This window comes from Nothoprocta perdicaria, unplaced genomic scaffold (genome assembly GCF_003342845.1).
Source record: "Nothoprocta perdicaria isolate Ctin4 unplaced genomic scaffold, notPer1 scaffold_30, whole genome shotgun sequence".
Taxonomy (NCBI): Eukaryota; Metazoa; Chordata; class Aves; order Tinamiformes; family Tinamidae; genus Nothoprocta; species Nothoprocta perdicaria.
The window spans coordinates 2,252,039-2,265,477 of NW_020455533.1; the positions used below are offsets into that span (position 1 = coordinate 2,252,039).

At 42.7% G+C, this 13,439-nt stretch overlaps 1 protein-coding gene across 1 annotated transcript in view; it reads right to left on the reverse strand.

Moving 5' to 3' along the window:
* Positions 1-230: 230 nt before the first annotated feature.
* PKD1L2 (polycystin 1 like 2) overlaps positions 231-13,439 on the reverse strand; it is a 31,748-nt gene continuing 18,539 nt past the window's right edge. Inside the window, 20 exon segments of the mRNA XM_026042282.1 lie at positions 231-407; positions 1,115-1,246; positions 1,832-1,933; positions 2,328-2,538; positions 3,096-3,256; positions 3,636-3,763; positions 4,210-4,343; positions 4,550-4,877; positions 5,791-5,976; positions 6,586-6,726; positions 7,267-7,363; positions 7,696-7,909; positions 8,697-8,922; positions 9,592-9,808; positions 10,378-10,595; positions 10,740-10,939; positions 11,415-11,561; positions 11,765-11,943; positions 12,175-12,276; positions 13,020-13,250. Of these exon segments, the coding sequence (XP_025898067.1) occupies positions 297-407; positions 1,115-1,246; positions 1,832-1,933; positions 2,328-2,538; positions 3,096-3,256; positions 3,636-3,763; positions 4,210-4,343; positions 4,550-4,877; positions 5,791-5,976; positions 6,586-6,726; positions 7,267-7,363; positions 7,696-7,909; positions 8,697-8,922; positions 9,592-9,808; positions 10,378-10,595; positions 10,740-10,939; positions 11,415-11,561; positions 11,765-11,943; positions 12,175-12,276; positions 13,020-13,250 (3,465 nt within the window). The 3' untranslated portion in view covers positions 231-296.

The following is a 13,439-nucleotide window of genomic DNA, read 5'->3' on the forward strand; positions in this document are numbered from 1 at the left end:
CCGCCGCCGGGCACGGCCCCCCCGCCGGCCGGGCCCCTCGCGCTGCGGGCGGCCGCCGGGCTGCGCAGCCCCAGGGAACGGAGGCGCTTGCGGGGTTTATTTCGCGGGGGTTTATTTCGGCGTTAGCGATTCTCGTCAGCTAGAGCACACAGTGACAGCGGGCAGCAGGGCGTTGCTGCTTGAAGGGCACGGCCTTTCGGTCAGGAGCTTACAGGCTAAGTCTGCTTCTTGCGTGTCAGCTGCGCGGCCGGGAACAAAGCGGGTTTTCATTATAGCTCCCAGTTGTTTCTCACGGGTTAGTCCTGTTGATCATTAGTGGTTGGCTTCTCCTCCTTCTTGCATTTAACCCCAAGGAAACTGAAAAGCTTCATTAGCATTAGATCAACAATCTCCTCTTCTTCAGAAGCCTGGAGGAATTACAGCAGAAATAAGTTACTAGGTCATGTGGACCAGAAACAGTCTCTGCTCAAGCCAGAGGAAGTTGCAAGAGAAAATCTGCTCTTGGCACCAAGTGTCTCTCAGGCAGAGTGTGAATATCTGCCCAGGCAGGACATCACAATGATGTTTTTATCAGACAGAAGTGCCCAATAGTCTGTAGGTGAGTGCATATGAAACGGAAGAAATTTTACTCTGTCAGAGCCTGTAGGAATCCTGCCACCGAAGCCTGGAGCGCACGGGCCAACCCTCCATATGCCTGGTGGTGACACTGAGCTGCGTTTCATACCACTCTATCAATAGCTTGAATGGGTCAGACGCTTAAAGTGATGTTTTTAAAAAAAGCTGTATTGTCCTGATGAAGGCACTTGGAGTTTTGGCATGGCTCTGAGTTGGATGAGGCTTGGACACAACCCAAGGTTTGGTTTTGTTTTCTTGGATTTAGTATGTGAACGTAAAACACTACAAGTAAGTTTTGGTACTAACTCTGAACAGAGTCATCTGATGGGGATGGGCAGTGTGAGTCGTCAGTGTCTGAAGTGTGCTTTATGCCGAATTGTTGACTTCTCAAGGGCAGGACAGGGTGTACATGTGTTTCACCAGATGGGGAAACAGGTAAGCCATCATTAAGCATGCACCAGAGGGTTAAAGACCAGCAGGAGAGCCTGGGTGAACCCACCTGGTAATGCTTCTGCTCCTCACTGAAAGCAACCAGGATCACCGAAATGAACAAATTCAGCACCACAAATGTCATGAAAATGATGCAGGAGCCAATTAAGAAGGAGCCTAGAATTGGATTGCAGTCCAAGACCTGCAGTATTAATAAAGCAAGGCATCATATTTTGGTTATGACAAAAGGATATACATAGAAGCAGTTTAACACTCGAAAAAGAAGTTTGTCAGTTTGAAAATCCTTGTGGCTAATAGATTATTTTATATACATTTTATATAAATATACAGAGTCATATTTTTCTCCTTTAGTCATTTTCTTACTGTGATACACTATAGGATAAGGGATAGATTTTTTTTTTCTGGTCTGTAAATATGGACAATCTTTTTTTTTCGTGTTGTCATGTCAATGTAAAAGTGTGAGGGTTTCATGTGAAAGTTGGCAAGCCTGGAGATCTGTTTATCCACAGGACAAAGAGCCCGAGCTATCAGAGTTTAGATGAAATCTCCATATGCATTGACCTAGTTCATTATGAGTACATTCCTGTTCGGAATGGGACATGAGCTATATTTCATCTAAAGTCCTTTTCTTTTCTTGATGAGAAAGACTGTCTGCTTTAAAAGGCTTGAGAATTTGCAGAATTGAAAGTTTTTTATTTGCCAGCATTATTAGCATCTGAGGTGCTAAGGGTACAAGTAATGAACTTTTCCAGGTTACAGATGGTACCTCCTCATAGTTGAAGATCCCCAGCTGAAGACTGACCATTGTCTCTGCCGAATCAAAGAGAGTTTTGTAGGAGTAGAGCTTCCAGCCAAATATCAGGTTTGTCTGCAGGGGAAGAAGACATACCCAGGGCCATAACCAGAGCACTTGCTGCAAACGCAGTCAGTGTCTGCTGTACTTGGAGAAAGCTCTCCTTGTTTATCACTGGAGCCCTGTGAAGGGTTTTTGGTTTGGCTTGGTTTGGGGGTACAAGCAGGGAAAACACCTGATAAGGTCATAAAAGAGGCTACTGTTGCACATTCTAAATTTCAGTTTGCAAATAAGTGGATGTTTTAGCTTGTCTTTCACTTACACTGAAGAATCACAAGTTCACACAGCACATGAAGCTGCTAACCTAGAATTTTGCATTTCAAACCTGCATTGCTTTCCCCACTCAGGAACAAATCATTCAATCTGCAAGTACCAGGGTGCAGACAACAGAAAGCACAGTGATACTCACGGCAATGGAATAGGCAAGGAACATGATTGCAATAACAGTGATGAACCCAGAGATATCGCCCCAGGCCCTCCGTAGGGTTGAAGTGATCATGTTTAGTTTGGGGTTGAGCCTCAGCAGATGCCACAGTTTTACTGTGGACAGAAGTACTAGGAAAGCAATCAGGTAACCCAGAACTGCATCAGCTCTTGCTGTTTCGTTAAAGCTTACAGAGCTGTTAGGAAGAAAAAAGATTTATTAAACAATGCACACAGATGCCTTTGAACTGCATGAACAAGTACACAGGAAAAGCCAGTCACTCTGGACTTGGTTTCAGTGTAGGGCTGACTTGAGCTCTTGTCTGAAAGTTCCTTTCCGCGCTCCCCGCAGCGTGCACACAAAAGGGCAGCAGGATGTGGCAGTTTTACATCAGCATTAGCCAGAGCAGAGAGAGGGTCAAGGGTATAACTCAAATGCTGCTGATTTTCAGTTAGTCTTTTTTTTTTTTTTTTTTTCTTCCCTCTAATGACAGAGGTGACCTCAAAAAGCTCTGTGCTTGGACATGCTTAAAACACAACCAAACAAGGCCCCAACCAGCCTGATCTAACACCAGAGCAAAGGATTGTACCAGAGGCCTGAAAAGCTCTCTTCCTACCTACATTATCTCTGATTCTTTCATCTCTTTCTTGTTTGACCATATTTTTTAAACAGACGTAATTTCTCTTCTGTATAAAGCGAGGTGCTGCATTAGTAGCGCTAACGGGGGCCGGGCTAGCTGGTAGTAGCACTTACTCGTCTTTGTGCTCCTGGTAGTAGCTGATGTCTCGGCTCCCTAGGATCGTCCGCTTCACAAACACGGACAGGGCGCTCCAGCTGGTCACTATAATGGCCAGCTCCAGGAGATTCCACTTGCTCTGGAAATATCTCCATTTCAGAGTCTTCATAAGTTTCACCTGTGAAAACAGTTTCACTGTTTCAGCCTCCAATTCTGTATTATAAAATACACCTCTAAGGATCAAGGCTGTCCCTTCTGCAGTGAAACAAACTACTGCACATCCAGGTAACTGCATCTTGCACCAATTTATATTTTTTCTTTTTTTTTTCCTCAAAAGAAGCATTCCTGCCAAGTAAAATGTTGCCTTCTTATGCTTTAATAAAGACACAGTGTCTGATTCAGATTTTCCATTGGGACAAGTCAGCAGCAACGCTACTAAAGTCAAGTATATGCCTGAAAAATGTTTTTTATATTACCCGCTGTAAACTGATTTGTAAATGAGATCAGAACCAGAAGCAATGTGATACTTGGCACCAGAGGTTCCCATTGGATCTCACCTGTATTACCATGTAGTAGAGAATAAAGAAGAAATAAATCACTTCTGCTGCAATGACAAAGATGTGGAGACTACTGGTGTATGGGTAAAGCCGGATACTTTGCAGCTCTGCACTTGTGAAGAAGGCCCCTAAAAAATAACAGTATTTACCTCAGCATTCTGATAGTTACATCTTTCTGTTTTCATTCAAATGAAAAAGAAATTGTTGTCTTTGCTTTTTGGTCTTTATACTGCATTGATTAACTGAGCTAATTAGGAACCACTTTTTCCAGTTCTTGTCACGTACATTTTAGAGATGAAGTTTCAGTACTCTTCTTTCCTCAGCAACAAATAGCTACAGCATGAGCAAACATGAGCCTTTATGGTCTATATGTCACTCCATAAGTATTATATTTAGATCAACTTCTGATTGATTTTTATATATTTTTTTATTTATTCTGCCATTGTTAGCGTTATTAACACACTTCTGTTTACTGAATCAGGAACTCGGGAAGCACTGACAATGTGTAGCTATGCAATGTGTAGCTGCGTTGCTTGCTGTCTTCTGAAATGTGCAAGTTCCAGAAGGCTCTCACCTAGAGCATTTGTTTCAAACATCAGAGTTACGATGCAGAAAAGATTCACGTTGGCGTTGTAGACTGTAAATTCCACGAACACTGCTCTTGTAAAGGTGTCTAGCCAGACATTGGTGAAAAGGTACTGGAGAATTCTGCCAAAAAACATATAGCTGGTCATAAGCAAAAATAAACTGATGATAAGAACATAAATTAAGTTGAAGCCATCACAATAATATCTACAATACCCAGTAGCAAAACTCAGGATGCTGCCTGAAATGAATCCTAAATAAGGTAGAGGAAAGAGCAGCATCCCGCCTACAACAGTTTCACTAATAATTTCCTTGAGTGCACATGGTACCTGGAGGCATTGTGAGGATCTGTTCCCAGGTGAATCACGTATCCTCCTCCCCGGTACACGGCGAATTTGCCCCAGATTGGGTGCCCTCTTAGTTGGGCCTGACTCTGGTACTGCCACGCTGAGCTCAAATCGGAGGAGTTATCAAAGGCTGAAGCGTTCCAGTGTTCCCCGTAGCCTGAGGTGTCTTCGCTGTGGAAGGTGTACGGGGCACGGCATTCCCGAATCGCCCGCTGGAGCTGGGCAGCAACGGGGCACGTGTCTCCTTTCACTCTTACTTGTCGAATTCGGGCACTACCCACTAGCTTGGAATTGCCATCTGTAATGAATCCTGAACAGGAGATGGAGAAAGAGCAATACTGGCAGTATGACAGAACTACTACTAATATTTTTTGTATCATTTACTGTTTTGGCAGAGCTTCTGTTAAAATAAATAAAAAAAAAATCCACAATACTTTCAGTAAAAAATTTGTGAAAATAAAGCCCCAATTTGAACCGAGTTCTCAGATAACACCTGTAGTTCCATCTGCAGAGTTCAGTATAATTGTCAATCCGTACTTTATAGAGAAGGAAACAGAGACCTGCAGGAGAATATTTACCTGCCTAGTGTCACCCAGCAGAACAGCTGGGTGCAGCCTGCATTTGCCTGGCTCCACAGCAGGCCCGTGCCTACCTGCTGATGCCTTTTAACATTTGCTCTAAAAGGGGAGCTGGAAAGTGGGCTGTACTGAGTACTGGCCAGAGAGAAACACTGCGACGTTATGAAGTTTGCCCACACTGACCTAAGCCGTGACATAAACAGCTCTCCTGAAGAAAAGCTTTAGAGTGCCATCTACCTACCATTCTTTTTTTTAATGCAACAAGAAGCTCCTGTGAGCTAGGAGGCACATACCTTAATACCTGCAATGAGTAAAATGTAAAAAAAAGTAAAATTACAACACCAGACTTGGATTATATCAAAGATAAATAAAATATCAGGTTAAATTAAACCTGGTCAGGCTAGTGGCATCAGAAATTAATTTGGTTATTATGTTTCAGCGCACAAAGTATTGCAGCCATTCAACTATGCACATAATGGTTACATAATGTAGAACTGTACATTGATTTTTGTTGTCTACTAAGATTAATAAATCTGCCTTAGCCTTATGCATTCATAATCCCCTCCTCCAATGTAAAATGCATGTTGAAGTTAGAGGTTTCAGCTGAAGCTCAGACTACTTTTGATAGGAACATGGTCTCTGCACCTTTGTATGATCCATAAAGATTTTTCACTAAGGTAGTATTTGCCCATGTGAAAAAATCCTGGTAACTATAAATATCCTGGAATCCATCTGTAAAGCTGTTCTCAATGTGCTTGTTTAAGTAGTAGGAATTGGGATCTCTCTGTCCATAGGCAACCAAGAGCAGCATCCATAAAAATCCCAGATATGCTGGAAAAGACAAGAAGAGACAGCACATGTGAGCCCAGAATTAGTAACTGCTACTAGTTAAAGAGCTGCCTTGTAAGACTCTAACCACTGCTGATGAATCTACACAAGCTGCTTGAAAGTGCTGAAGTTGATCACATTTGGAATAGGAGCAGCGATCAAGAAAATAAGCAGGAAGACTGACTGAACACCACCAACAAGGGAACCTCTGAATGGGACTAGTAGTCTCACTTTGTTTCAGGTGTTTAAGTTTTCAAGTTTTTTTTCCACCACTTTTAGAGGTGGCATCTGTAGAAAGTTTTTGCTTTTAGAAAGGTGCCCTCCAATTGCTGCTTTGATTCCAACTTCTTTTATCACTAACCTCCTCCTTTTGCACATTCTTATTTTTCTTTCATCCCTCACATTTTTGTAGTGCATTTTCTTACTATAAAACACAGCTTTAGCTGCACTTTTATTTCCAGTCATCTCAAATTGCACTGAGCCCACCTGTCTAGCAGAAAGCTAAAGATTCACTCCTCTTTTTTTTTTTTAAAAAAAAACAGAGAACATTTTTATTGCTGCAAAATATCGATATGAATAAAACCAGAAGATAAACTATTGATGGGTAAATACCTAGGATTTCTCTGATGAGGGCAAATGCCTTTTGCTCCTTCATGCAATTGACTTTCATTTTCTCAACATCTGATGCAGGAGGTGGCTGGTAGATGTTGCTTCTGCTGTCCCGTCTGACTCCAAAGAGAGGATTTGAATCACCTATGAGTTGGAACAGGAAAACTTAGAGTCATTCAGGAGATCCACTACGTCTTGCTTTTCACTTATTTTGACACTGGGAGGAAACTTTAATACTTTCTCTTATAAACACAGCGGATGTGACTTAAAGCCATCAGTAGGGTAAGGTAACAATGGTGAGGGGAGCAGCTCAGCAACACAGCATGGCAGGCTCTGGCTCTAGCCTGGGTATCCCTCTCTTCTTGTTGCCCAGAAAAGATGGGTAACAGGAAGAAAGGAAAGACAGCTCAAAAAATGATATACTAAGGGTTTGAGACTGATTAGGGAGAAAATCTTTCTCCTTTATCTTTTTGATCTTGGAGTTGTTCTCATTAAGTATTCTGCCAAATTTATAAATTTATTCTACCTAGACATATAGTGGTCATTTCTCTCTTCATCGCAATAAGATTCCTATATACAAAGATAACTAGTGAATTCCTGAGTTGACCTGTAGGCCATGTAGTTGTGCATAAAACACTCCAAAATATTGAAGAATCCTTCAGTATCATTAATCATTTCACACACCTGGAGCAGATAAAGACCCATCAATGGCAGTGCTTTCTTCATCCTCCTGCTCCACCTTCTTCAGAACCAGAGCAAAAAAGGCAGCAAATCCCAGCACCTGGAAAGAATTAGCTTTTGACTCACTGCATACCTGTTCCACATAAAGAACCTCATTCTCTGGTCTGGATCCCTTTGAATCCAGGTACCAGACCAGGCAGAAGTATCATGTTTTGTGTTGCACTTCTGTTGCCCAGGCATGTGAACAAGACAACCGCGCACAGGGTCCAACTCACTGAATACTTTTTGCCATTTGCCCTGGTCAGAAACTTTATCATCTATCAAACATCTGGCAAAAGAAGGGGAGATGGAATTAAAAGAATACAAGCAGAAGACAGTACCACACTGTCACCTAGCTACTAGCCCTTGTTTTAAGGGCAAAAAGGACCTCACCTTTAAGGGCTGTGTGATGAAAAGACTTTCAAAGAAGGAAATGGCCATGGAGATGAGCCACTTGATGGAGTTTTCCTTGCCGTAATGCAGCCCATAGAGCATAGTAAAGAACCCAGACACACCACTGGTGGCTGCAACAAGGAACCATCCAATAAACACAAACCACCAGGGCAGCCCCTTGGAAGAAGGGCCTTTCTTGCCATCCCTGGAGAAACTTGGAGTAAGGGACCACCTGGAGAGTCAATGAGAAGATTAAAAAGAATCAGTTCTGCAGTGGAATAGAAGCCAACGAACAAAACACAGACTTCAGGTGTAGTATGCAACATAGGCAACAATTTAAGATCTCAAAGAATTTTTTTTTTAACTAATGCAGTTGTGTATATCGATAGCAAAAGATACAGAGAGTAAAAATACTGAAAAATCTATGGACAAGAGCTAAAATGAAAACAAGTATGATGGGTGTACTACGTCCTCAATTCATGCATAATTGAACTTTGAGTTGAAATGCTGACAAAATTAAACACGTGTGTGTATTGTAGCTGCTGGATATATCCCTTGTGATCACCGTAAAGACCAGAGACATAATTGTTGTTGTTTTCAATATTTCTGACTTAATGATCACACTTTTTTTCTGAGATATTTTTGTCTATTCACTAATTTTTCTTTATCCGTATGTTTTTAGAGACCTCCTGAGACTTTGGATCTCAGTGATTATCTTGAGTGTTTTGTTATAATGCGATGCTGAACTGTAACATTCACTTTGGAGGCAAAAATGACACAGAGGAATGACCTGTCTTTATTGCTTTTGTGTGCAGTACCCAATGCACTGGAATTCCTTTTTGCTCCTACTATAATATAATAACAAGACATGTTTCTACGACTATAGTAATGCTTACTCAGCAAGTGTTACCCCGTAATTACTTTGGGCTCCATCATCCTGGCCAATTTGGAGTTCATGACCTGAATTTGTTTTACTGAAAATTGGATGAGAACTAGGTTACCTCTCGCTGCTGGCTGCTGCTGAGCAGATCCGGCTCTCCAGGAGGTTCTTCATGTGCTGAACCTGCCGAACGGCTTGTGTGTAACTCTGAGGCATCTGAAACGCGTGGGGCCCCACTAGTTCCAGCTCCATCTCTACGTGCTGGAGCTGCATGTACAAGCAGCGGTTGTAGTCACTGTATTTCAGCTGCTCATACATTCCCTTCTCTGGAGTTGGGCTTGTTTTTTCTGCAAGTAAAGAGAAAAAAAATCAGCATAGCCACCCATAGATTAAAGTCGTATTCGGTACAAAAGGCAACTGAGTTGGAGCCCAAGACTATCAATGTGACAATGCACAGTAACATTTGAAGGGACATATAAACCCAACTTCAGTTATGGAGCTTTAATGCTCTTCTGCGGGGAAGGCAGGACATACCAGGAGGGAATTTGGTAACGCAGAGGTCTTAATAGAAAAGTCAGATGATACTGAGTCCTACTTCATTTTTTGTCTATCTGTGAGACTTGTAGACTCACTGGAAAAGCCAAATTCAAGTCTTAATGAAACCAGTGGGATTGTTCACTCGTCTGTTATTGTTTAATTGAAAGTAAATCAATGCTTTAGTTTAGAATCAGACTGAAAAGATCAACAACACATAGTTAGCAAGAGAAGAACAGAGGACAAAATGATGTAAAGCAGCTCATATCAGAGAGCCTTGATGCTTTTAGATGCTGATCCTGCTCCCAAGCCAGGCTGGTACCTAACTTTTCATTCTAGAGCATAGGAAATAGATTTAATGTTGTCTTCATTTAAGTGCCTTTGAGACAGAATATAAGAAGAGTTTAGGTCATCACATCCTATGGTCATCACCATTTTCACTACACAGGTTTTAGCAGGACTGTCGCATTGTTTTGCATTACCTTGCATATCCACAGCACCTATTGTGAGAATTATAGGGTCATCCTTCTTTTTACTGTCATCATAAAACTCGTGCCCAGCTCTGTTCTGCTGGCAGATGATGTCCTCAACCAGTGCCAAAAGTGTGTTGATATTAGTTGATTTTCCAAGGTCTGATATGGAGGTGAGTGATGGAGTCTTCAGGGCTTTAAACAATGAGTTGGCAATTCTCCTTATGTCCTAGAAAAGACATTAGCAACACGACAGTGAGTCTGCCTGCAGCGTGTGAACCTGATGTGATCTGAAAGTATCACTGTTTCGGAGCGTACAGGTCGCTGACACCTCCAGGGTGAGCCTGGATGTGACAGGCTGATTCTGAGGAGCTCAGCAGAACAGCTTTCAGGATGCAAAAATATAGTTTACCTTACTGATGACCTAGGCCGAGGAAGACTTTGGTATATTTTATCTGCACTATCTTGCTCACTCTTTGCTTGTAACCACTGAGCACAGTGATTTTGGTCCCGCATAGTCATGCAAGGACCTGAGAAGTGCACAGGCAGATCTTGCTGAAGTCAGAGCTCCCCTGAAGGCAGAACATGCCCTGGAGGTGGATGCCGCTGGCCAGGTCCTCCCTCCCTGACCATGTAGATGCCTTACCTGGTGCTTTGCCCCAGTCCATGCTTGGCCTCTAATTGCGGGCAACCTGAAGGGCATCTCACAGGGAAGATTTCTGCTCTTGAGTGGTGTGTGGCGGCAGAGGGCAGTGCGGAGCGTGCCGGGGAGCAGCCCCAGGGACTTGCCTTTGTCACTGCCTCTGGAGTAAGGGAGACAGCCTGGGTGAGGGCGCCTGTGGGAGGCAGGCTGGGCGACACGCGCCCGCTCTTCCCTGGCTTCTTCTCCCTCCCCTGCGTGGCTGGCCGGGATCGGATGTTCCTGAAGATCTGCACAATGAGCAGGTTGATGGGGAACATGAGGAGGGAGCTCTCGAAGCCAATCATCACCTCCTGCCACGTGAACTCGATCTTGCCTGTCAGGATCAAAGAGAGGAGGAGTGAGAATAACCCCAGGAACCATCAGATCTCTCTCTTAAGAAAAATCCCATTTGTTCAACTGTCCTGCTTCTATATTCTGCTCTCTATTTCCCTGTCCAAGCCAGGATTAGGATTATTACCCAAGTCCATTTTCTGCTCTGCGGGATCCTTTGGCACTCCCCAGAACATGATGCTCGTCAGCATGGTGCAGAGCAGCAGTGAGAAGCAGCATGACACGCGCTGGGCTCGTGTGAAGGAGCTTCGTGGGGAGCGGCTGAAAACCGAGTACCAGATGTGTCCGTCTTGGAAGCCCTTGGAGGTCTTCATGAAAAACAGATTGCTGGGAAGGAGGAGGTGGAAGTCAGGAGGGTGCTTAGACAATAGAAGGAGTGGGGTTTGGGATGCTGATCTCTTGGTGCCTCTAGGCAGTATCAAAAGAAATAATAACTGAGAAATTACTAAATCTCATGGCTTGTTTGGCATTGAATAGTCATATCTACCTATGTCCTTTCCTTTTGGCAACACCATGGAGGAAAAGCTAAACACAACCATTTTCTGTATGTTTTTTCGGGGACATTAAATATAAGAGAAGATAAGGTTGAGTTTTTGTAGATCTTGTTAGACTATTCCTTTTTAAAGCCAGCATTTCCACTATGCTATTGCCATTAAGGTAACAATCCTTGTCCAGAGTTCTTTGAAATCAATCAATGGCCTCCTTATTCTCATTTTGACCTAGCGGTTTCACATTTTTCACCCTTGCTTTTCAGGCTGATCATGCCCAAGAGCTAAAAGGTCTATTAAACAGGAGTATTTACCTAAACTGCTTCATGTCCTGTTCTGTAGCTACTGGGAACACTTTATCGAGGACACACTCTCCAATATCAATGGCTAGCCAAGAGTTACAGAGGAAGTACCATTTCTGGTCCCATGCCAGGTCATGGACCAATACACGATTCACATACCTGCAGGAAAAACATTCAGCAGTTTAGATTATGGTTTGTCCTATTCATCCATTAAAAAAAAATAAAAAGGAAGAAAATGACACTTCCTTCCTTTCCAGAATTGTGAAAAGGATAATTGTTATGCAATAGAAAAGGAAAAGTGTTATCATTATTAAAAAAAAAAAAAAAAAGTGGATCTTTAGTATTTTCCAGCATGCACTTACCAGGATGGACTGTACCCTGAATTATCATGCCACAGTCTAATACTCTGCAGTTCCCCAAGAGGGAAGAGAGTGCAGAGCAGGAAAACATCCACCCCGCCCCGCTCGAAGACTGGAGTGTCGGGGTCGGTTAGATGGTGTGGCTCGCTCTCTCCCTCCAGGCCGTAGAGGGTGAGAGTCACCTGGAGAGCAGAAGGACAGGCTGAAGAGCTGCACATCTTGAATTCTGTGTCATTATTCCTCTGACATACTGTGGCTTCTTCAAATTTAAGGACTTTCTGACTTAGAAGCTGCATTTGAGCCATCCTGTCTACAAGTCCCTGGTGCTTTGTTATTCATGAGGTTCTATGCATGCATACATTGCATGCATACACTGCATACACAATTGCATTAGTGCACAGTTCCTGCAGTACCTTGGAGGTTGTGGCTGCCCCTCGGCGGTGTCCTGTAAACACTGTCACGAGATAACGATACTGAGCAAAGGGGTGGTTGTCTTCCAGTACTGTGATTTTCACCTGCAGGGTGACATAACACGAGCGCTGTGTTAGTAGTTCTGCATTAGGGCTGCCGTGGTGCTGTGGATAGGAATGGGTCATCTTGCAAACAGTGCGTATATATGTACCAGGAAACATAGAGTAAAAGGGAAGGGAGTAGGGTTGGCTGAAGACTTCCTATCAAAACACTTTTAGAATGGTTAATGACATTTGGCATTTGGCACAAAAAAAAAAAAAATAAAAAAAATAAAAAAAAATAAAAAAAGGCAAAACCACTGTGTCTCCCAGGAGTCCCAGAAGACTTTTTTTTAAAGTAAAAAATAAAAAAAAACCTTCAAATCTTTTTTTTCCTAGAGAAAATGTAAATAAAAATAAAATCATGCTTTTTGCTTCTGTTAAATTTTTCCACAGGAGAAAAACTATTTTAAGTTATGCCTAGAAATAGGGTTAGGCAGAAAGATGCAGAAATGAGCAGTGTGAGAACTCTGAATGTCAAACCAATTTGATTTTATTATAGTCCCATTTTCAAAGCTTATCAAGTAACTCCCTGATAGCTGAAGATTTATGAGTATTCTAAGGAATGTGCTGAAATGACCCCTGGAACATCCACACTAGTTATCGCATCACTTTTCATGTAGAGGCTTCAGCTTACAGAAAGATGGGCTGCTGGGTCCTGAACGCTTGGAATGACATGTTCTCCACGGAGAAGGCCAAGCAAAGCAGGATTTGACCTAAATACATTCAGTCTTTATCTGAAGACTTACTTTGGCATCATCCTGGATGTCTTTCCTTCGAGCCCAAATAAGCACAAGCACATACACCAGAAAGATACAGCCTACAGTTGTCACCACCACGGGGTTGTCCACGAATGTACCAAATAGCTCTACAGTTTTGCTAACATCAATGGCATTGGGTATGACGAAGAAGGAGCTCCCAAAGAAGGTCAGGTGGTTGCAGAGGCACTGTGTGCTTCTAGGATTAGTTTTGGGTCCTACCTGAAAACCAGAAAAGTTTCCTGATAAAACATTGTGGACATTTGGCTTCAAAGTATTAGATAACTTACTGAGGAAACTAAAGAGACTGAGGAATTAAGATTGATCAGTTAGTGGGGAAAAGAGCTCAAGTTCCAACAGGTAATATTAATTCTAATATCGGGTCAGAAATAGGCAGTATTATACATGTCA